At 38.7% G+C, this 25383-nt stretch overlaps 1 protein-coding gene across 3 annotated transcripts in view; it reads right to left on the reverse strand.

Annotated features, from left to right (window-relative positions):
- Nucleotides 1-1330: 1330 nt before the first annotated feature.
- The window catches only part of MPP7 (MAGUK p55 scaffold protein 7), a 299853-nt gene continuing 275800 nt past the window's right edge, over nt 1331-25383 (reverse strand). For all 3 annotated transcript variants that reach the window (XM_047065426.1, XM_047065427.1, XM_047065428.1), the window contains exons 13-17: nt 22636-22716; nt 7495-7588; nt 6362-6470; nt 4642-4785; nt 1331-4138 (exon numbers count right to left, since the gene is read on the reverse strand). In XM_047065426.1, coding sequence (XP_046921382.1) covers nt 3959-4138; nt 4642-4785; nt 6362-6470; nt 7495-7588; nt 22636-22716 — 608 coding nt within the window. In that variant the 3' untranslated portion in view covers nt 1331-3958. The remainder of the gene's footprint in view (nt 4139-4641; nt 4786-6361; nt 6471-7494; nt 7589-22635; nt 22717-25383) is intronic.

Genomic DNA, 25383 nt, shown 5'->3' on the forward strand with positions numbered 1-25383 from the left:
CAACACCAGGCAGCACAGGGCAGCGAAAACAGCATGGTCGGAGGAAGGCGGACCCTGACCCTGATTCCACGACTTATCACCTGTCACCTTGGAAAAGGTACTTAAGCCCTGCCCCTCACTTTTCTCAGTTGTAAAAGATGAAGATACTATCTTTCATGTTAAGGGAACTGTGAGGACTAAATGAGATAGTGAATGGAAATCATACAGATGTTTGATGACTAGTAAGTACAATTTGGCAGTTCCTGGGCTTGTGTGTAAGACAGCTGTTAGAAAAAATATTTCCTGCCCTCCAGGAGCTTAAGGGTAAGTGGGCAAACATTTGGAAGGGAAGTGTGTTAGAAGAAAGGGCATTAATACAATTAAGGGACATTTTTTTCAAATCGATATAAATTACGTTGCATACCAGCGGCTAAAAATAAACATTTGTTCACTACCCTACTGAGGATTACTTGATTAGGTCCTGATGTATCACTTGGAAGTAATGGCTGTTTTCTAAATAATAAAACGGTCATAGAAATTATGAGGAAACTTCCGGCTAATTTGCTAATGGAGCACTGTTTCTATGGGGTGATTATTTATAGAGCTAAATTAAAACTGTGTGCTGTGAGAATAATCATTATAAAACAGGAGTTCACAGTTACTGAATACTTCTATCCCAAGTTTTGTTCCAAATACTTTACATGGATCAGCTCTTTCAAGCCCACAACAATCCCGTGAGGTGAGCAGTATTATCATCTCCATTTTTCTGATCAGAAAATGAGGACCAGAGAGGTTACACGACTGTCTCAAGGTTGCAAAGCTGGTCATAGACAAAACCAGAATTTGAACTCAAGGATTCTGGCTCTGGAGCCCATGTTCCTGACAGCTCCACTGTACAGTCTTTCGTTGGAACCAGAGCTGGGATTAGCTGGTTCAGCTGTTGAAGCAAGGACAATACTAATTAGCCTGTCTCTATGAACAGGTGGCAGTTTGTCCTCAGGGACAGCTAAATAAGAAGGTTTAGTTTTGCTCTACCTGTAAAGCTTGGATTCCTGATGGGGAGGGGTGGGGGAAGGGATGTTCCCATCACAGATGGGCCCAGATCACCCACCCTCGACCTCTTTAAATGGCTGCACTGTATGGGTAGGAGCAAGACTAGTGAATCCCATCTCTTCAACAGCCTTGTTGAAGCCAATAAATATTTTACTGAAACAAATATGAAGTTTAATTTCAGACATGGCAAGTTCAAACAAAACCTTGATATCAGAGTAGAAAAGAGAATTTGTTCTACCATGGGAAACAGTGTACCAAATACCCAAGTGCAAAAACAACTGTGCAGAAAGAAGACAAGTAACTTGAAGACACTTTATTAAGATCAAAGGTTTTCCATTACATTAATTTATAAATCTTTACTAGTTAAGACGAAAATAAATAATAAAAATCTAGATCTTCGAGAAGCTTTGAATAACAGTTTCTGTAAATCTGCAAAGATTACATGTTTTGTCGATTTTATATTACAATTTAGATACATTCAATCATTATACAATACCAGGAATGTCAGCCTTACATATATTAAGAACATTTATATGAGGAAGTAAAACAAGGGGGAATATTTCAATTTCACCTTTTTATTTTTAACCGATTTGATAATCATGGGAGTACAGAATTTCCTTCTTGATCTTGGATTTTAAATATATGGACTTAAAAATACGAACATTCCTCTTCTCCACTGGTGGCTGACACTCTGTGCTAGGAGCCGGCTGCTCCAAAAACTAGTGCATGAGGAACCCCAGACGCATCTCTGTAGGCGTTGGAGGTCTGGGTGCAGACACAGAGTCCAGGGCCTTTTGCTACAATTGTCAACAAGGCCGGGGCCCTGCCTAACTCAGTTTTAACCTAAGCTCTAAGCATCCACGTGGCCATATAAATGTCACTTACAACACCATATAGACTATCTAATAAAAGATTCCTTATCATTTTTAAAAGAACATTGCTCGGCTCTAGTGTGAAAAGGGAGAACAGTCTGGACAGTTAGATTTTTAAATAACACCCCATTGCTACCGACAGCAAAAAGCACTCAGTTTCCACAACATTACACTTACCCTCTACCTCCACGGTAAAGAATGTGGACTGCCTAAATTATTCAGACCACTGCCTGGATAATTACATGTTTCCCATTACTCTTCGTACAGGAAGTCTTGATTTATAGGAAATTTTAGTCTGTGTTCAAAGAGGAATATATTCTACCCAAACTCTACGTAAGACTTGTATTTTCTTAGAGCAGCCATATAACTTTACGGCTTTAGCATCAGATCTGGGGACCCTTTTCCCCACTATCTTAAAAAACTAAATTGTTTGCTATTTAGTTAATAAAATAGAACTCGCTATTTGGATCAAGTAACATTTAGTCTGATTATTTTAGTGTGTGTATCAAGGCTATTGCAGTAGAGTTTTTGTCTCTTTTCTAATGTGAAATCTGACCTGTCTGAAGGAAATCCAGTGGATAATGCTATGTCAGATGTGCCGTGCACATAGAACACGCTTGTGAGTCTGTGTATGAACAAAGGTCAAATATTTACATGGAATGTTGACCCTGACTTATACAACTATTTTAAGTTACGACATCTTTACATACAATTTACTTTACGAATAGCTCCATTTGATAATTAAAAAAATATGCCTTTCAAATATTTCATAAATATATAAAATTTCACTACATTCTATTTTTCTTTGAACATGACATCTAAACTCTCTTTACAAATCAACAAACAAAATATTTTCTGTTTGGAAGTTACAGATGCAGTGAGTTTTGATTGGCCGGGTCTTACTGCAGGCAAGAATGACATGACATGTTCTCTTATACAACTTATGGTCATTTTACGGTCTTGAGCTACGTGAATTGTTTGAAGTTCAGTAGTAACCAAGAAAAATGAGAGCCCATCTAAATATTTACAATACAAGAGTCTGTCTTAAAAGTCTAGAAAAATGGCAAGATTAGGATGGTATCTGACCAGTGTTAAGAATTATTTTGATGATGCTGAGGTAAGTTAACATTACATGAAAAGTTTTCTAAAATATGTCTTAGTGCAATTTAAATATATGATCAATTGCACAGGTGAAAAATGATCACATTTTTAACTGTATCAGTTAAAACATCTACTTTTAGAATAGGTATCACATTCTTACAATTTATTGGGAAAATCCAAAGCCAGCTAGAATCACGTCTTTGGTGACTCTAGAACTCCTGTTTGAGGATTGACAAATAAAAACGTCCTTTATGATCGTTACTTGCCCCAAGATATTACCATCCTGATAAAGATTAATACCATAAGGAAAGGCTTTTAGTTATGGATATAATCATTTCTAAAAGTCCATCCTCCCTTCTTAAACATTTGGGTCACTGATATGTAGTCATAAAAAGGCCTTCTCAAGCTATAGCATGAAGGCCACTGTGAATATATTGTATATATGTAAGAAAAAGGTTGCACTTTAAAATAATAAGGGGATGCCTTACTGTTAGCCTGGGTAAATCTATAATGACCCATCCAAAGAAGAGCAAAGATGTCCTGTTTCTTTGGAGCTGTTCAAGGCTGCTAACTTAATAACTGCTAACCCACAAACTTGATGGCAGGGCCCACGTCTGAGACCAACTGAAGCACTGAACTCCAATATCTATTCTCTAGCTATTTCTAAAACGTCCAACCTTATCTTGGAGTTAGAACTGCATGTTAAAGACAATCAGAAGGTTCAAAGCTCTGCTCAGAATACGATACTGTGCGGATTTTGATTTTGGATCTTATACTCAAATATTGTGTTTGAAATAAGGCTGTAAAAAGATACAAACAAAACCAGCATTCAGTTTTAACCAAGATTGCACATCTACAACAGTGATATAGATTAAAAAAAAACCCTACCACCAAAATGGTAACTGATTCCATCATGCACTCTACAGAAAAGATGCTCATGGGACCTCCCTTAGTTATGAATGTAACCAGCTCACTGGAACCCAGTGGGTTTCTGTCTCTAACTTGTCAAAAGTTGTCTTTAGCTCATTGAATGCCACAGTGAGGTCATCATTTACTATAATTTTGTCAAAAAGATGGCCATATTGACTTTCCATTATCTGTGCAGATTTAATCATTTCCTGAAAGTCGTCTTCCTACAAAAGGAAGTTAAAAAAAAAAAAAAAAAAAAAAAGGTTAACCAGGCAATTACATCACTTTACACGGATGCAAACATTTCCACAACTGGTTTACTGAATGCTATTCTGTGTTCATTCTTTCATCTCAGCCACAAATGAAAATGACCCTCTTGAACGACAAGTTCTTCAGAGTTCATAGCTTCTAATACTCTCTCTCTGATATGTTTGGAACTAAACTGCTCTGACAGAGTCAAAATTCCCACCTTTCCCAAAATTCGGGATTGTCAGTCACTAACTTATCATTACAGGGATGTTTTGCTCAATATAACATAAAGATCTATTCATAGAAGCACAAAAAAGCCATTACAGTACAATCACTCAAAATGTATGTGCCTGGATACAATCTATCTTTTATTGGTTTTTGGATCACACTGTCTACTAAATCTTCCAAAGGCAGTGGCTACTGCACGTACGATTTTGAGCAGCACTTATGTCTTCTTACTAAGCATCATCGTACTTACTGTAAAGGGCTTTGCAGCACCCTGGTCATCTCTGCTTGAGATAATCTTTGCATTTTTCCTTGTCTCCCTCAAACGCTCTATTGATGGAGGCTTTATAAATATCACGTAGGGCTTAAATTCTAGGGTCCTTAAGTGTTTCACTGTCTGCAAGGAAGAAAATCAGTTTTCTTACATTTCTTCATGTCATGAGTGAATTTTACAGTCAAACTGAAGTTTCTTTCAAAGGAGAAAATTCCTTAAAATTATCTAATTCAGGCCAGTAGCTCTTTCAATATATTATTCAATTAGTTGTTGACAATAAATATTAATATCAATAAATTATGTATGAATATGTTAATGATATTAATAAGTAATATAGAATGTTGAATAAATTATTAATTAATGAATATCAGTATTAATGAATACCCCTGAAAAGATGTCGGAGCATAGAATTTGCCTTTTAAAATGTTTTGAAATGTCATAATACTGAACAGAAGCAGCTAAAAATATCATAAAGCTGGTTTTTAAATCAAATACTTAAAGGATGCCGTTGAGTTAAAAAGCTGTCTGCACATGAAAGTCTTCCAAACATCCCATGTAAGCCTTCTCCTGATCTCACACGAGTTCTCCTTTTGTCCTTCTGTCCTTCGGAGTGTCCTAAAAGGGCAAGCTTCCTGCTCTCCATGAAGCTTGTCAACACTTCCCCGTCAATATTTTATATTATTTACACTATGCTTCTGAGGACTCATCTGCAGTCAAGGGGGATTGGTAAAGGGGTGGGAGTTAAGGGATACTCTTGAGCCATAGTCAGAGCCTCCCTAGAATGTGAATACAAATCACAAACTCCCCTGAGGAGTTAGGCAGACAGGTTATGTGGGGTGGGGTTGGGGAGAGATGGGCTGTACGGCTGGTGAGGCTCTGTGGACATATTGCTGGAACCACACTGAGGGACTTGGACACAACCAGAGCCAGGGCTCCGGCAGAGAGGGGTTGTATAAGCAGAAGCATCCTATTCCTCACCGGTGCCCAAGTTAAGGAGTCAATCACCCTACTGATTCTTGGGACTCTTTTTACTTCAGACTCATCTTCCTGAAGAGAAGCCAAAGGCTTCTCTGGGTCATTATGGCTCTTGGAGGTTGTGCACCCTAAGGTGTACCCATCAGTGAAGTGAGAATCTGTGATCCCTGGGTAACAAGGAAGATGCTACGGGTTGGATCTCTGCTGGAGGATATGTGGTTCGACAAGAACTGAATGGCTTCATCCACTGGCACCCTCAGTCCAAAGTGTTCACAAGCGTTCCCAGGATGCCGGCAAAGATCTCCCTGACAGCTGTGAGCAGGGTCTCGTTCAGTATAATTCCTGTGAGATGTCCCACAGCTCTACGTGGGGGGCTTACACTTCTAGGATATGTATAGAGTCAAACTCAAAGAAAGAGGGCCAAGAACCAAAATGTCCATTGTAAAAATTACAAACACTTATAATAATACATGATACTTAAGAATACAGCATATTTGGGGTGTGCCTGGGTGGCTCAGTCGGTTGAGCGTCTGACTTCAGCTCAGGTCATGATCTCGCAGTTCATGAGTTCAAGCCCTGCATCAGGCTCTGTGCTGACAGCTCAGAGCCTGGAGCCTGCTTCAGATTCTGTCTCTCTCCCTCTCAATCCGCACCAGCCCCGCCCACCTCTCTCATGCTCTCTCTCTCAAAAATAAACATTAAAAACAGTTCGTTGTTCACTTACGTGAGGCTGCACGTCCAACAAACAAACTTTGTTTTTCGCCAGGACAGAACGAACTGAGTCAATACTTGTGCCGTAGTAATTGTTTTTATATTCCCCATATTCAATAAACCTGTAGGAAATCGGACATGTGTCAGAGCCATTTGCGAATTAATTATACACATAAGTGGAAAGACATAATTCATATATATAAACGATATTCTTGCTGAACATGTAATTTTCTTTTACTGTGTTCAATAAAATAAATAGGGCCAAGTACTCCAGAATGTCAATTTAAAAAAATCTTTTATTTTACATTTTCACATCAGTAACACTTGCTTGTATTACACTGAAACAGAAAAAAGTACTTTAGTCCACCAGTACTCTGTTTGCCATCACCTCTTTTTCAGAACTAATGCAATGCAATAAAATAGTGAATAAACCAAACAATAGAAACTACTGAAATTTCACCACGCGCTACGGAATAACCAAGCTCAGCTTTAGAACTACAGCGGGAACTGGTTGGTGGCTAATGGAACCAGGGCAGCCGATTATGTGCTATAAAAACACAATCGCCGTGCCAAACGTGGAAAAAAGCATTTTGATGTTTCAATAAAATCCCCAAATCCTACATTAAAACACACATTGCTCCCCAACACCCTCCATTATCCATGCTTAAGCAAATGGAAGACCTGGGGAGGTGGAGGAAGCCGAGCTGGCCAGGGGATTTAGTACAAGCAAGGCGATTAACATTATTTTAATTTTTTTTTTTTTTTGAAGAGTCAGTGAGGGAGAGAAGTGTGTGTGGAGGAGAGTGTGGACGTAGGGATCTATGACATAGCTGTTAGTTTTCTGAAATAAAATTCTATTCACATATGTTAAGATTCAATTAGTTGAGGTCACAATAACATACTAGGAACATTCCCTCATTTTTCAAAATAATTCCTACACACTTAACTCACCACAAACACAGCAGCTCTAGGTTATTAAAAAATTACAGGTGAAGATTGGTAACGAGTGTTATCACCTTCTTATCAGTTTCAAATATTATAAAACCGAAAATATATTTCAAATGGCTCAGTTGCCTAAAATTGGACACATAGGCACATGCTTAAAAACAATGGTTACACACACACACACAAAAAACTTCCACATACTTGTTATTTTGTACATCTGTCTCAAACAAATGCTTGGAAATGAAAATATATTCCACACCGTCACTCTCCTGGCTTCTTCTTGCTCTGGTAGTGTCTGTGATTTAATTAAAAAGAGTTTACAAAAGTCTGTATCAACCATCCTGAGGAACATACTGAAAAAGAAATCATCATGTATTAAAAGTGCTTTTTCATAAACCAGACTTAAAAACTTACAAGAAAGCCAGTTAGCCAATAAAGTGTCATTAATTCAGAATTTCCATCGATATAAAAACATATTGAAGATCGATTCAAAATTAAACTGCACTGTGTCTGTGCTATTCATGATCTTGAAGGTGCTCTAATATGTTAATTAAATAAAAAACCTTATCTTAGCCCTTGAGGAAAAACTCGTTTCTTTCGCAAATATGCTTATTATCATATTTATTATCATATTCACTGAAGCAAGTCTAACGCCCACTAGGTTGTAAGGTAAACCCTGAAATGACTTTACTCTCTTCTACACACAGCAGATAGGGAGGATGCCATCAATAACTGAACGAAGTCAAAGATCTCCAGGTGCCATTTATTCCTCCTTTGCAAAAGTATAAACACCTTCTTAGAATACAACTGAACCCCCAAACATTCAGTAATTTTACCTATTTGCTACTAAATTATAATGGAGGAGAAAACACAAGGACTAATTTTAAAACGAGAACCAAACCTAAGGAGTTGGAGTGCCGATATGGCACGTGAAAGACTGACTACAGCCCATCTTTCCTACTGATTACAACTAAAAACTCTGCACCCAAGACAAACTATCCAAGCACTTTTATTTATTTTTTATTATTTAAAAATGTTTATTCATTTTTGAGAGACAGAGACAGCCTACAAGTGGGACAGGGGCAGAGAGAGAGAGAGGGAGACACCAAATCCGAAGCAGGCTCCAGGCTCTGAGCTGTCAGCACAGAGTGCGACATGGGCCTCGAACCCCTGAACCCTGCCGAGCTGAAGTTGGATGCTTAACTGACTGAGCCACCCAGGCGCCCCCCGAGCACTTTTAAAATAAATAAAGCAGGTTGTGCCGGGAAATCAACAGGCATGGGGCAGAGTTTTAACTTTTATTTCCTCTTTGTTTTGCCCTGAGGGTGGGAACAATCACAGAGCATCACGGTGTTATGTGTGACTAAATTGCAGTGTAGGAGCCCTTATTAAGAAAAAACAAAAAAGTCCTTAAAAACTGAAGTGTGTGGAGGTAATCCAGGAAGATTGGAGGAGATATTCTAATCCTGAGTAGGAAGGAATACTAGCTGAAGAAAAAACCCTGAGCTATACGCATGCAGTTTGGACTCCAGCTAACATAGCAACATTTTACAACAGAGTTTAGGACACAGAAGTGTCAGCCTAACCCCTCAATAACAGTAGCACAGAACACATCCAAACCAACATAGAAAAGGCTTATTAGAAAACTGAGCTGAGGGGCGCCTGGGTGGCGCAGTCGGTTAAGCGTCCGACTTCAGCCAGGTCACGATCTCGCGGTCCGTGTGTTCGAGCCCCACGTCGGGCTCTGGGCTGATGGCTCAGAGCCTGGAGCCTGCTTCCGATGCTGTGTCTCCCTCTCTCTCTGCCCCTCCCCCGTTCATGCTCTGTCTCTCTCTGTCCCAAAAATAAATAAACGTTGAAAAAAAAAATTTAAAAAGAAAACTGAGCTGAGATGTGAACTCTGTACACAAGTATCAGACTCCCCCAAACTACATGTGACAGAGATGACCCAAACCAGTGTAGCAAGAGGTTTAGAGAACTGAACTGAGATTTAAACCACAACTCACAATGAGACAGAACTTATAGTCTAAACATAAAGTGGTTGGGGCGCCTGGGTGGCGCAGTCGGTTAAGCGTCCGACTTCAGCCAGGTCACGATCTCGCGGTCCGTGAGTTCGAGCCCCGCGTCGGGCTCTGGGCTGATGGCTCAGAGCCTGGAGCCTGTTTCCGATTCTGTGTCTCCCTCTCTCTCTGCCCCTCCCCCGTTCATGCTCTGTCTCTCTCTGTCCCAAAAATAAATAAATGTTGAAAAAAAAAATTTAAAAAGTGGTTGATTACTTGCTAAAGTAAAAACATTCTCCAGAATGTTGATTCCCCTATATAGTCTGCTTGCTTTACTCATTTTCAAAGTGCTCAGACAGTTGTCCTGGGGCCAGAGTTTTTAGTTGTAATCAGCAGGAAGGATGGGCTGCTTGCCATATTCGCACTGCAACTCCTCAGGTTTTTTCTTTTTTTGTTTTTGTATATTTATTTATTTTGAGAGAGAGAGAGCATGTGAGCAGGAGAGGGGCAGAGAGAGAGAGAGACAGAGAGAGAGAGAGAGAGAGAGAGAGAGAGAGAGAGAGAATCCAAAGCAGGCTCCATGCTGTTAGTGCAGAGTTCGATGTGGGGGTCGATCGCATGAACCATGAGATCATGACCTGAGCTGAAATCAAGAGTCAGATGTTTGACTGAGCCACCCAGGAGCCCATTTGTTTCTAAAGTTAATCCTGTATTTTCTGTTCCATTGTAAGCAGGACCTAGAGTTGATACAACATTGCATTCATAATATCCAGAATGCAATTAGGGGCGCCTGGGTGGCTCAGTCAGTTAAGTGTCAGACTTTGGTTCAGGTCATCATCTCGCAGTTCGTGAGTTCAAGCCCTGTGTCGGGCTCTGTGCTGACAGCTTAGAGCCTGGAGCCTGCCTCAGATTCTGTGTCTCTCTCTCTTTGCCCCTCCCCCAGTCACTCTCTCTCTCTCTCTCTCTCTTCTCAAAAATAAAGATTAAAAAAACTTAAAATTATTCAACATACAAAAAACACACACAAAATAGGACCAGTTCTCAAGGGGAAAATGATAGATGGCAACTCTGAATGAACAAGAAGTTAACTAGGACTATCAAGCAAAGAATAAGGCAACTATTACAACTGTGTTTTATAAGGTAAAGGACAATACACCTGAAATGAACGAAGATATGCATTCTTAGAGAAATGGAAACTATAAAGAAGAACCAAGTGGAAATTTTGGAACTGAAATATACCATATCTAACAGAAACAAATCACTAAGTGGGCTCAGCAGCAGAATGGAGATGACAGAGAAAAAAACCAGTGAACTTGAAGTAGGTCAATAGAAATTATAAAATCTGAGCAACAAAGAAAAAAAGACTGAAAAGAGATAAATGGAGCCCCAGGGACCTGTATAACGTATGTGTAATCCGGATGCCAGAAGGAGATGAAAAAGAGATTGAGGCAAAAAAAAAAAAAATGTATTTGAAGAAATAATAGCCAAAAACTGCTAAAATTCGGTGAAGACATAATGTTTACAAATTCCCAAAGTTTCAACAAATCTCAAATAGGATAAGTTCAGAGAAAAATCATGCCTAGACACTAAAACCAAAGTACTAACAGCCAAAGATACAGAAAAACATTTTGAAAGCATCTAGAAAAATCCAATACAGTACATGTGAGGAATACTGATTCCAGATTTATTGTATTATTATAAATCATAAAAACAAGAACTCAATGAAATAATATCTACACTTAAGGTACTGAAAGAAAAGAATTTCACCCAAAATATCCTTCAGGAGAAAAAGGCAAAATAAACACCTTGTTAGAAGAGAAACCAAGAAAATTTATCAGATGTGTTCTAAAAGAATATTCAAGGAAGGTTTTAGGCTAAAAGGATATGTTAAGAAGGAAATCTATATCTTCAAGGAATGAAGAGCAACAGAAAGAATGGTTGAATAGAAATAGAAGTTTGCTTTTTTCCTCTTAAGTTCCTTAAAATATATATTAAAATATATATGTATATATTATATATACATATACAACTGATTTAAAAGTTTTAATATTATCTGGTAGAGTTTCCAATGTATGCAAACATGATATATTTGTCAATTACCACAAAAAGGACTATATAATTGAAAGGTTTCTATGTTTTATGTGAAATGGCATGAAGATAACTCTGAATGATTAGGTATAAGCATGTTGTAATCCCTACAGCAACCAGTAACAAGTAATACAAAGACATATAAGCAGAGAGCAAATAGGTAAACTGAAATGGAACGTTAAAAACCATTCTAATAATGATAATAATAATAATAATAATAATAAATAACAGTAGAAAAGAAATAAAAAGCAGAAGGCAAAGGATAAACAGAAAAACAATAAAATAGTAGCTTAAATTTAATCATTTTCATAATTTGGGAAATGTTAATTGGTTTGTATACTCCAATCAAAAGGCAGAGATAGAAAGGGTGAAAAAGACCCTAGTACGTGCTGTCTATTAAGTCTATAAGAAAGACACATTAACTACAAAGACACAGATAAGTTGAAAGTGAGCAGATGGAAGACAGTACATATACCATGTAAACAGTAAGCATAAGGCAGCTGAAGTGGCTACTTTAATACCAGATAAAAGAGATTCCAAGAAAAAGAGTATTATCAGAGATAAAGAAGAACACTTCATAATGATAAAAGAGAAAATTATGAGAATTATAAATTTGTACACACATAATAACAAAACTTTAAAATACATGATGCAAAAAGTGGCTGAGTTAAATGAAGAAATGGGCAATTTCACAACCAGAATAAGAGATTTTAATGCCTCTCAACAACTGCTAGAACTAGACAAAATATCAGTAAGACACAGGTGACCTAAACACTACCACCAACCTTTGGAGCCTAACTAATACCTATGTAACACTACATCCAATACATGCAGAATACACATTCTTTTCAGGTGTACATGATGCGTTTGTCAAAAGGAAGATCATATGCTGGGCCAATAAAAAGTCCCAACAAATTTAAAAGAACCCAAATCATAAAAGAGTAAATTCTCTAGCCATAACATAATTAAAAACCAGTAATAAGATATCTAGGAAAATCTCAAATATCTGAAAATTAAATAACACACTTCTAAATAAAGGTTCAAAGATTCAATAATAAATATTGTGAAGGACATAACAAGGAATATACAACCTATTACAGTTACAGGATGGAACATGGTGCAAAGCAGGAAACTTATACCTTTAAATGCTTATATTAGAAAAGAAGATCTAAACTCTATGACTGAAAGTTCATCTTAAAATATGCTAGAAAGAGGGGCACCTCGGTGGCTCAGTAGGTAAAGCATCTGACTCTTGGTTTCAGCTCAGGTCATGAATCTCACTTTCATGAGTTCGAGCCCCACATCAGACTCTGCACTGACAGTACAGAGCTTGCTTGGGATCCTGTCTCTCCCTCTCTCTCTGCCCTGCCCCCACTCCTGCGGTCTCTCTCAAAATAAATAAATAAACTTTTAAGATGTTGCTACAAAGAAAACATCACAGTACACCCAAACCAAGGAGAAGAGAATAATAACAGAAATTAATACAAAAAAAAAAGACAATAAAGAAAAACAACAAAATTTAAAAACCTAATTACAGTGATCAAGAAAAAGAGAACAGGGATGCCTGGGGGAATCAGTCTTTCTCTCATGTTTTCTCTCTCTTTCTCAACATAAATAAACAAAGATCTTTCTTTTAAAAAAAGAAAAACAAAGATCACCAATATAAAAAATGAAAAATGAGTTATTATCAGAGATCCTATGGACACTAAAAAGGATTAGAGAATATTATGCATTACTTTATGCCAACATATTTGATAATTTAGATGAAATAGATACATTTCTTGAAAAGTATAAAGAATCAAAATTGAAACAAGAGGAGGCAAAATATCTGAATAGCCTGTCAAATAAATCAAACTTATTTTTTAAAACCTTCCCCCAAAGAAAATTCCAGGCCTAGATGGCTAATGAAGTCTATCCACCATTTAAGAATGAAATAACACAAATCTTACATCAACATATTTTTGCATAAAGAGGAATCACTGCTTAATTCATTTTATGATATTAGTACAAACTAATTGCACAACCTATCAAAGACATTAGAAAACATTACAGACCAATCTCCATCAAAAGTTTAGATGCAAAAGTCCTCAACAAAATTATTAGCAAGTTAAATTCAGCAATATATTTTTTAAAAAGATAAGAGATCATAACCAAGTAGAGTTTATCTCGTAAATAAAAAGTTGGCTGAACATTTGGAAATCAATGGAATTCACCATATTAACAGAATGAAGGATAATACATGATCCTTTCAATGTATCTAGAAAAATCATCAGAAAAAAATTCAGTGGCCATTCATGACAAAAAGCATCTGCAAACTAGGATTCACAGGGAGTGCCCTCAAATAAATAAAGGGCATTGATGAGTAAACATCACACTTAATGGTGAAAAAGGGAGTTGTTTTCCCTTGAGATCAGGAACAAGGCAAGTCTGCTAAGTAACAACGTAAAATATAACTTGAAATGGATCAAGACCTAAGTGTAAAATGTAAAATTATAAAACTTCTAGAAAAAGCAGAGTGTCTTTGTGACCCTGAGACATAAAAGATTTTTAGATAGAACATAAGCACAAAACATGATAAGTGAGACTTTGTCAAAATTAAAAACTTTTGGTCTTTGTAAAACACCAGTAGAAAATGAAAAGTTAACCCACAGACTGGAAGGAATATGTGTATAACTTATTTATCATAAAAAGGACATGTATCCAGAATGTATAAAGAATTCCCAAAACTCAATGAGACAATTTTTTACACATCTATTTATTTCGAGAGAGCACACAAGCAGGGGAGGGGCAGAGAGAGAGAGAGAGAGAGAGAGAATCGCAAGCAGCCTCTGTGCTGTCAGTGCAGAGCCCAACGTGGGGCTCGATGTCATGAACTGTGAGATTGTGACCTCAGCTGAAATTAAGAGACTCACGCTTAACCGACTGAGGCCCTCTGACAATGCATTTTTTTTTAAATGGCAAACTATTTGAATAGGCATTTTGCCAAAGGTGCATAAATGACTGGGTCCACAAAATGACACTCAGTATCATTAGTTATCAATTAAATGCAAATTGAAGTACAATGAAATAGCACTACACACATACAAGCATACCTCGTTTTACTGTGCTTTATTTTGCTTCACATATATTTTTTTTTCTTTTAAACAAACTGAAGGTTTGTGGCAACCCTGTGTCAAGCATCAGCATCATTTTCCCAACAACATTTGCTCACTTTGTGTCTCTGTCACATTTTGGTAATTCTCATGATATTTCCAACTTTTTCATTATTATATCTGTTATTGTAACCAGTGATCTTTGATGTTACTATTGCAGTTGTTCTGGAGTGCCATGAACTGTGCCCACATAAGATGGCGAGCTTAATCAACAAACGGTGTGTGTGTTCTGGCTGCTCCAGTGACTGCCCATTGCCTGATCTCTCCCCGTCTCCTCGGGCCTCCCTATTCCCTGAGACACAACAATGTTGAAATTAGGCCAATGAATGACTCTACAATCGCCTCTAAGTGTTCAAGTGCAAGGAAGGGCTGTATGGCTCCCGCTTTCAGTCAAAAGCTAGACACGATTAAGCCTAGGGAGGAAGGCACATGGAAAGCTGAGACAGGCTGAAAGCTAGGCCTCTTGCACCGAACAGTCAAGTTGTGAATGCAAAAGAAAAATTCTTGAAGGAAATGAAAAGTGCTACTCCAGTGAATGCACGTGAATCGGCCTTATTGCTGACTTGGAGAGAAGAGCCAACCAGCCACAACAGTCCTGTAAGCCCAAGCCCGACTCCCTTCAATTCTATGAAGGCAGCGAGAGGGGAGGAAGCTGCAGAAGGAAAGTGTGAAGCCAGCAGAGGTTGTCCCTGACGTTTAAGGAAACAAGTCATCTCTGTCACAGAAAAGTGCAGGGTGAAGCAGCAGATGCTGATGTAGAAGCTGCAGCAAGTTACCCAGAAGACCCAGCTGAGATAGATCATTAATGAAGGTGCCTACACCAAGTGGATTTTCACTGTAAATCAAACAGCCTTATACTGGAAGAAGGTGCCATCTAGGCTTTCACAGCTAGAGAGAAGTCAATGCCTGGCTCCAGAGCTCTAAAGGACAGTCCACCTCGTTAGGGGTGAATGTCATTGATGGCTTTAAAGCTGAAGCTAATGTTCACTGGCTGTTCTGAAAATCCCAACGCCCTTAAGAATTATGGAAAATGTACTCTGCCTGTGCTCTATAAATGGAACAACAAAGCCTGTTTATCAGCACCTCTGTTTCCAACATGGTTTACTGGATGTTTTAAGCCCACTGTTCAAAGCTAGTGCTCAGATTCTTTCTGAAATACTACAAAAGCACCTTGTCACCAAGAGCTCGGATGGAGATGTAAAACGAGACTAATGTTGTTTTCAAGCCTGCTAACACAACATCCATTCTGCAGTCCATGGATCAAGGAGTAACTCTGACTTTCAATTCTTACTAAGAAGTACATTTTTGTAAGGCTATGGCTGCCATAGATAGTGACTTCTCTGACGGATTTGGGCAAAATAAATTGAAAACTGAATAATGGAAAGATAACTCTCTGGAAAGAGTTCACGCTAGATGCTGTTAAGAACATTTGTGATTCATGGGAAGAGATCAAAATATCAACATTAACAGTTAGGAAGAAGTCGATTCCAATACTCATGAATGACTTTGAGGGGTTCAAGCCTTGAGTGGAGAAAGTCACTGCAGCTGGGGTGTAAATAGCGGGAGAATTGGAATTAGAAGTGGAGCCTGAAGATGGGGCCGAATTGCTGCCACCTTGTGATCAAACTTTAATGGATGAGTAGTTGCTTCTTACGGATGAGCAAAGAAAGTGGTTTCTGGATCTGGAATCTACCCCTGTGAAGATGCTGTGAAGACTGTTGAAATGACAACAGAGGACTGAGAATGCCACATACACTCAGCTGATAAAGCAGCACAGTATTTGAGAGGATCAAGTCCAATTTGGGGAGAAGTTCTACTGTGGGTCAAATGCTATCGAACACCAACCACTGCATGCTACAGAGAAAGTGTTTGTGAAAGGAAGAGTCAATAATGTGGCAAACTTCACTGTTGTCTTATTTTAAGAAGTTGCCACAGCCACCCCTGCCTTCAGCAGCCACCAACCTCAGGGCAAAACCCTCCCCCCAGCAAAAAAATGACTTGCTGAAAGCTCAGGGGACAGTAGCATTTTTTTAGCAATAAAGTATTTTAAAATTAAGATATGTACTTTTTTGGCCTTAATGCTACTGCACACTTAATAGATTACAGTATAATCATAAATTTTATTTTTTTTAAGCATAACTTTTATATGTACTGAGAAACCAAAAAATTCATTTGACCCACTTCATTGCAATATTCACTTTATTGTGGTGGTCTGGAACTGAACCTATAATCTCTCTGAGACATGTCTGTATCACACTGAGAAAAATTTAAAAGGCTGACTCTAATACCCTCCGGTTCTACCCACGTTGCTGCAAATGGAAGGATTTCATTCTTTCTCATTGCCAAGTAGTATTCCATTGTATATATAAACCATATTTTATTTAAGTGAAATAAGTCAGTCAGAGAAATACAGATATCATATATTTTCACTCATATGTGGAATTTGAGAAACTTAACAGAAGACCATGGGGGAAGGGAATGGGAAAACATTGTTAAAAACAGAGAGGGAGGGAGGCAAACCATAAGAGACTCTTAAATACAGAGAAAAAAACTGAGAGTTCATGGGGAGGGGTGGGGGAGAGGGGGAAATGGGTGATGGACATTGAGGAGGGTACTTGTTGCGACGAGCGCTGGGTGTTGTACGTAAGCGATGAGTCACGGGAATCTACCCCCGAAACCAAGAGCACATGGCATAGACTGTATGTTAGCCAACTTGACATTATATATAAATAATAAATCAAAATAAATTAAAAAATAAAAGGCTGACTATACAAAGTGTTGGCAAAGAGGTAGAACAACTAGATCTGGCATACACTGCCAGGGTTGTAAAATGGTATAACCACTTCAGAAGTGGTTTGGTAAGGTCTTACAAAATTACCTATGTCCCAGCCATTCTACTCCTAACTATTTACCCAACAGAAACAAAAACATATATTCATCAAAATATCTAGCTTATAGGTTTATTTGCAATAACCCAAAACGGGGGGAACCCCCAAGTATCCATTAAAAGGTGAATGGATGGATCAATAAATTATAGTATTTCCATACAATGGAATACCACTCAGCAATGAAAAGGGATGAATTACTAATCTATGAAACAACCTTGGTGAATCTCAAACTCATGCTGGGTGAAATAAACTAACCCCTTCCCCCAAAGAAAATTGGGAACAATGTATAATTTCATTTATATAAAGTGCTAGATGATTTAAACTAATCTATAGTTTCGGAATGTAGATCTGTGGTTGCCTAAGGCCAGGAGTAGAAGGATAGATTACTAAAGGCATGGGCAGATTTTTTGAGGAGATGGTAATATGCATTATGTTGATTGTGATGATGATTTCATACGTGTATATGTATGTTAAAACAGATCTAACTGTACCTGTTAAATATATGCAGCTTATCTATTTCAATTATATCCCAATAATATGTAAAAGGAAAACTGCAGAAAGGGGGGAAAAAGTAACCTAATACAAAAAGTAATTGATTTAAATTGAACTTAAATTTAAATTATATCCAAAATTTTAATTAACTTCTATTTAGTTAAAAGCATATTTTAATACAACATTCAGATCTTCTAAAACAGTGTTTCGTATTTCTACTGGTAAAGCACCAAGAAATTGTGCTATTCATTACGAAATGTCACACCTTCTGCAGGAACAGCATGTAATACTAATAAATTTAATTCTTATCATAAAAGCTAAGAATGAATTTCATGACAAATTCACTCTATTAAAGTGTAAATAACATAATACGCATCCACAAGTACGAAAGATATTAAAAGTAGTATGATCCTCTGCTTTGGAATCTAGGGTTAATATGCATTTGTCATTTCAACAATTTAGTTGTTGTCTGCTGGCGTTCCTTTGGCAAACAGTAAGCTTCGTAAGAATGTACTGTTGAAAATCAAAACTGAGAATTTTATGTGCATTAATTTGTTTCTGGTGAACTGAGAAAAGGTTACCTTTGTTCAATTGTCACGGCAGAACACTCTGAAAATGTAGAACATGTAGTGTTAAGGGTCACTGCCCTGACACATGGAGTCCCCTTGGGAGGGTTAAAAGTATTATTTAGAACTACCTCAAGTGAACAAGACATTTATGACACTGCCAAACACAGTTAAAAGTGAATGTACCTACAAAGTGTTTGCTTATCACCATCACCCCAAATTATCCAAGCCTGATGTAATTTTACTGTTGAAGAGTTTTATTGCTAATTGCAGTGAGGGATCATGGGAAATCTCACAAACTCATTAACGGTGAGGAATCCTGCAGAAGGGATCTGGAAGTTCTTAAGAGCAGAGAATTCAAAGGGAAAGATGGACACATTAACTATAATGCAGGCCACCACCTCACCATCGCTCACTTGTCAAGAGTACTCACTGTGTTCACCGTCAGACAAACATCAAACACATACGAGACAAACTCCACCTTCTTCCCCTGCTTCCCACAAAATTCCCAAATAACTGCCATAGTGAGATAAGAAAAAAAATTTTTTTTGAATTGGTACCCTAGTTTACATATATATATTAGAAATCTCAACTGAGGTTTTCTATAGACAAAGAAGTGTTACAGAACATGAGTCCTTTGAAACCTATGAAAACACATAACTGTGATATATGCCTTCACGAGAAACCACAAAGTGATTAACAGGTGTGGTTGACTGTGAGTGCCCAAAATTCCAGACTGTAAAGACTTGGGAATTCATCAAGAATTTGACATTTACTGCAATACTTTTTGTTAACTGCTTTATTTTAATTTACTGAGACAGCCTTTTGAAAGCCTGGTTATATTAATAGTCATTTAAATTTGTTGATGATAACCTAGAGCCTTAAAACAGTGTTGGTGCTGCTCACTGAGAATGAAATTTCCCACAGAGAAGCAAGACAGCAGAAAACAGGTCTCGGCCACAACTTTCTTTAAAAGCAACTTTCAATGTTTAATGTGGCAACATAGATATTTTTTAAAGATCATATAATTTGTTCTGCCATTTTAGCCCAAGAGTGATAGTGCTTACCTCATTTAGCATCCTTTTAAATAATTTTTTTAATTGCAATAATTATAGATTCACAATAAGTTGCAAAAATAGTACAGAGCAGATTCTGTGTAACTTTCATTCAACTTTCTCCAATGAAGGAAAGTGTTTATCTTCCATAACTGTAGCGCAGTCAAGACCAGAAAATGGACCTCAACAAACCACAGTGAGCTAAACTACCAAGTATTTCTTTTTAACACTGAAAAACCTGAAGTATGCTTGACAGAAAAGTTCACATGTAAGCTTAACGAATTTCCACAGAATGAAAATACTCAGGTAAGAAGCACCCACCAGGGAACAGAAGATTTCCAGCACTGCACAATCACCCTTCCGATCCACCTCCTCAAGACATCTAACAGCACACGTTAGCATTGCTTTTATTGTATTTATACAAATGGAGTTATATTGCATATTCTCTTTGTGTCTGCCTTTCACTGGACACGTTTGGTGGACTCATTCCCAATGCTGCGCGGAGCAGCAGATTGGGCATTACAGTCTTCTGTCGTGTGAACATGCCATCATGTCCCTTATCCCATCTACCACTGATGGGCATTTGGGTCCTTTCCAGTTTGGGGCTCTTAGGAATAATGCTTCCAAAACCATCCGAGTGCACGTTGTGTGCATCTCTGTTGGCTGTGTACTAGGAGTGGCATTGCGAGGTCATGGGGTATGTATTTGCTCAGCTCTAGTAGATAGTATCACTTAGTTTTCCAAAGTGGATGAATTAATTTGCACTCCCACCAACACCAGCAATGTGTGAGAGTTCCAATGCTCTACATCTTTTTCAACCTACCCATTCTGGTGGATATTTAGTACATTTGGGGGAAAAGATTTATAGAGTTAAACATCGAACAGAATACTGGTGGAATAATCAGAGCAATAATTTTTCTCCAAATACTCAAGACTCTACCTAGAATATTTGACAAAGCAAAACAATCTGAAATTCCAAACTTGTTCTTAAAATATATTCTTCTTTAATTAATTAAATCATCCCGAGCTGATGCTATGGCTGTTATTTTCCAAACATGTCTGGTATTATGAGTCACTTGGGATATATAAATACAGACTTTCAGGCATTCTGTCAGATTTCCTGAAGGAGGATTTCTTTGGAAAGGCCTTGGAATCTTTTCATATGAAGCCCAAGAGGTTTTTATTATCAGCCAAGTCTGGAAAACACTGCTCCATGGGAATCTTCTGACATTAACACCTGTTTAAAAGTGAATCTGAGTGGAAAATTACTACTTTGGGGATTTCTTTGGAGAGTTCCAGCCCCAGAACCTTCTGGATGTTCTCAATTTCTGCAACAACTTTAGAGGCAGATATTATTTGAATTGTTGGATAAATTGAGGCCAAAGTACATTGCCCCAGGTCCTTGAGTAACACCAAAATTATCATAAAGCCCTATGTGTGATCAACAGCCTTATTGGTATTTAGCATCTTCCAAATATGTGGATTTTTATTATTAACTGTGCTGCAATAAAGAGAATCGGTAGTTGGAAAAGACTGTGTAGTATCGTATATGGGAGGAAGACCGTGAAGACTGGAATCAGAAAACCTGGTTTCAAGCGCGGGTACAACTACTGTGTGTGGAACTCTGAGTAGGTAACAGATCCTTGCTCCCTCTTTCCTCCTCTGTGGCATGCAGATGTCGCCCCGTTGTTGGGACATTGAAATAAATTCAGACAATTAAAGATGAATACACAGTAGGAAGTTAATACATGTGTTTTTTTCCCCCTTCATAATCTGTTTTTCCATCCTCTAGGTTCTTTGTAACTGCTCACCTGTAAGACTGGCCAATAGTTTTGTAAAATTTTCTAATTACCTGTATATTGCAATTCAGCTTTGTAAGAGAAGTGAATAATTAAAGTTAAAAAAGAGAGAGAGAGAGAGAAACACAATTTAATTCCACATTTCCACATTTTCCTTTACTTTCATCTCTGTTGGTGGAAACCAGCGGTCCTATAACGTATGGCTGAGAATGATTACAAACAATAATTTGGAAAAATGCAGTAACAAGGAGTTAACTTGAGGTAATAGAAAACTATAATTTTAAAATAAAGCCCAACTCTTCTCAAACTAGAGAACATTGCTCATTGCTAAGGGCACTATACAAACAGTTGTTTTTGTTTTGTTTTGTTGTTAACAGTACTAAAACCACTTGAAAAAGCCAACATTTCAATTTCGTCTTTTAGAAGGCTTTCTAACATCAACATATTAAGCACTCAAATGGCATTTATTCTGGAGATCAAAATGCTTCCAGCATCGCATTTCACTTGTAAGAAAGCCTATGAAAATCTCTTTTATAAAAATAGGCCTAATTCTGTATACTGAAAAGAAGCCTACCATATTTGGATTATATGGCCATGAAAGGCCCATTTAACACGATCTGCCAATTACTACATATAAAAAGTAATTAAGAAAGGCTTATATTAGAAGAGGCCTCCTTCAGCTCTCTGTGGTTTGGTCCTTCTGATCTTAAACCTGGTGAAAAACTCCGGAAAATATTAGCACTTATTTTAGGAAGTAGAATAGACTTTTACATAGAAGAAAATTTGTAAATAATAGTGTCATATGTGTATTAAAATTCACCATAAAAACTGAGAGTAGAGGGGCACCTGGGTGGCTCAGTTGCTTGAGTGTCCAATTCTTGGTTTCGGCTCACGTCATTATCTCACGGTTCATGAGATCGAGCCCCGTGTGGGACTCCGTGCTGACAGCACAGAGCCCGCTTGGGATTCTCTTTCTCCCTTTTTCTCCTCCTTTCTCTCTCTCAGAATAAATAAATAAGCTTAAAAAAGAAATATTAAAGAAAAAAACTAAGAATAGAGAAGAAGTGGTAAATTAACAAATACCCTGCCAATGATGTCTGCACTCTGGGGCAATCCCTGAACTCCTGTGCCTCAGTTTCCTCCACCGAAAAATGTGGAGAATGTCGCTGCATACTTGCTAGGTCTGCTGTGAGTCCAGATGCTGACCGCTTAGAACCATGCTGGGTGCCACCCATGCCACTTAAGTGTTGCCCAGTCATCATCAGTGCAGCGGTTAGCAGCATTGGGGAGCAGGGAACTTACGGGGCACTGTCACACCGTAGTGTTGTGTGTCACTGATGAGCAGTTTTCGTTTCAGTTCATTCAAACCTACTCCTACGGGACCTGAAAAATAGGATAATATAAATGATTACAGAAAACACTGTTTAAGCAGGTCTATCACTGAACATGAGTCCGTGACTGACAGACTGAGAACATGTATCCAACTTTGCATCCCGAATAAAGAGATTATCTCTAGTCAAGTTGTACATAAGAAAAAGCTACTAGTTCATTTGCTGCTTTTTTACTTTGAAAATTTAAACCCCTACCTTTCCATTAAAAAGATCAGAACTAATTTGTTTTAAAGGAAACATACCCAAGAGCTTGAGTAGATCACCAAGAGATGATATCCAGAAGAGTCTAAAATATATGCCTGCCTGAGAAAGTGGACGTGTGCACTCTAGGCACCAATCACTTCAATACGAAATGCTTTTAGAGCTTAATAAAATAACATCTTGGAACATTAATTTTATTGTAGCTACAACTCTAATGATGCACTTTATTTTTTTTTATACTTACGCATTTATTTTTTTGGGAGAGAGTGCTCACGTGAGCAGGGGAGAGGCAGAGAGGAACAGGGAGAATCTCAAGCAGGCTCCATGTCCCGCACAGAGCCCAACTCAGGGCTCGATCCAACAACTGCGAGATCGTGACCCGAGCCAAAATTAAGAGCGGGACCCTTAACCAACGGAGCCACCCAGGCACCTCTAATGATGCATTTTAAATGTGCAAAGCCATCAGCCACATTTACGTCGCTCGAGATAATCTTCTCACGCTATGTTTTCAGTTGGTCCTTAAGCATTTGAAAACTTGCACTGGCCTCGCATGCTTAAATCCACCAGTGCGTGCATAGTAAACACCACAATGGACAGGGAGCGGATAGTAAATACTGTGGAGCATAAAAGTGACTTCCGCCTTCAAAGAAAGTAATTAGGTTGAGAGAGTCACACAAAATGATTAAGAGACGGAGCAACACACACAGCAGTTTCAAACAGGAATCTGAACACAAGTTAGAAGGCCACAAGCCCCCGACGACGAGTGCCTCGCAGTCTGCCATCAGGCTCCATTCAGTGATGGTGTTTGCGCTGGACACAACACAGGCTGCGGGCGCAGACGGACCCGACTCAGGTTCCCTTTTTCACTATTCCTCCCCTGCTGATACTGGGTGAATACGTGTGCCCCTTCAACTTCACGTGTTGGACTCCTAAAGCCCAAGGTGTTAAGAGGTGAGGATTTTAGGAGGTGCTAAGGTCAGGAGAGTGGAGCCCAGGAAGGGATTAGCGCTCTTACAAAAGAGACTCCACAGAGCTCCCTCCCCTCCAGCACGTGAGGATGCAGCCAGATGCGTGTGACCGGGAAGAGGGCCCTCACCCCGCAGTGCCGGCACCCTGGATCTCCAACTCGCAGCCTCCAGAACCGTAAGAAGTCAATTCCTGTTATTCGTGGGCCACCCAGTCTGTGGCGGGTTATTACCGTGGCCTGAGAGGACATCATCTCTGAGGCTTAGTCTTTGAGCCTTGATTAGACTTCAAGCTACTGAAAGTTATCCTACTCCCCTTTTGGAGGAATTAAGTGAATAACTTCTGTATAGCACCTGGCACACAATCCAGGGACCCGTGTTCATTCCCTCACCCACTTCCTCTCCTGAGCTTTGAAAAGAACAAGGTTTTATGCCGGACAATGAAGGACATACAGGGGGACACAGAAGAGCACTGTGCACATCCTGGGTGGAGGGAAAAGTGCGCACGAAGAGGAAGAGGCCAGACCTGGGGGCTGTGCCTTCCTTGGTCTACCACTACTTTGCAGGGCCCTCGCCCGGATCAGGAGACCTGTCCCCCTGTGTTCACTCATCAGCACCTTCTGTCTTTCCAGGAACTGCTGTCAAGTCCCAATTCCCTGGCACTCAGCTCTCCCTTTTTATAATAAATACTCTGTAACATCCCATTTATACCGTGAAATGGAATTCAGAACTAATGTAACTTACTGGTACATATAATTCTTCCCTCCAAGTTAATCAAATGGACTAACTGGGGCACCTGTGTGGCTCAGTGGTTTGAGCATCTGACTCTTGATTTTGGGTCAGGTCATGATCTTAAGGTTCGTGAGCTTGAGCCCAGAGTTGGGCTCTGTGCTGACAGCGCGGAGCCTGCTTGGGATTCTCTCTCTCCCTCTCTCTCTCTCTGCCCCTCCCTTACTTGTGTGAGTGCTTTCTCTCTCTCAAAATAATAACCTTTAAAAAGAGTACTTACAATAAAAAAAATTTGTGTTTCAATATGTAAATGCTTAGACATGACTAGAAAACCTATTAAACTCAGATGTTTGTACTTACCAATAATAAGGTTGGATTTAAGAGTAATAAGATAAGGAACCATTCTGTACAGGAAAGTACAGGAAACTGGAAGCCCAAAGGTGCAGGAAAACAGGGGAATAAAGACAAGAAACTGGATAGAAAGGACAGGTGAAACTCTTTGGAATATGGTAAGGAACGGGGTAACAGCCTTAATTGAACTAGAGATAATTTGTCAAGACTATCAAAGTGCAGAAAACGGTACTTTTGCAAATGATCTTCACTTTACATATAAGTGTAGTGTAAAAGTAATTCCCTGTGGGATGGGACAGTGTTTCACTGTCTCAGAAGGCAGACCTCTTGAAACTCGACCATATGTTCTGATCTATTCAGTGCCTGAATGTCTACTATAACATTGGAGAGAGGCACGTGGGATGCAGGTCAGA

This window comes from Lynx rufus, unplaced genomic scaffold (genome assembly GCF_022079265.1).
Source record: "Lynx rufus isolate CCGP_SWC_20201006 ecotype Redwood Valley unplaced genomic scaffold, mLynRuf1.p SCAF_7, whole genome shotgun sequence".
NCBI lineage: Eukaryota > Metazoa > Chordata > Mammalia > Carnivora > Felidae > Lynx > Lynx rufus.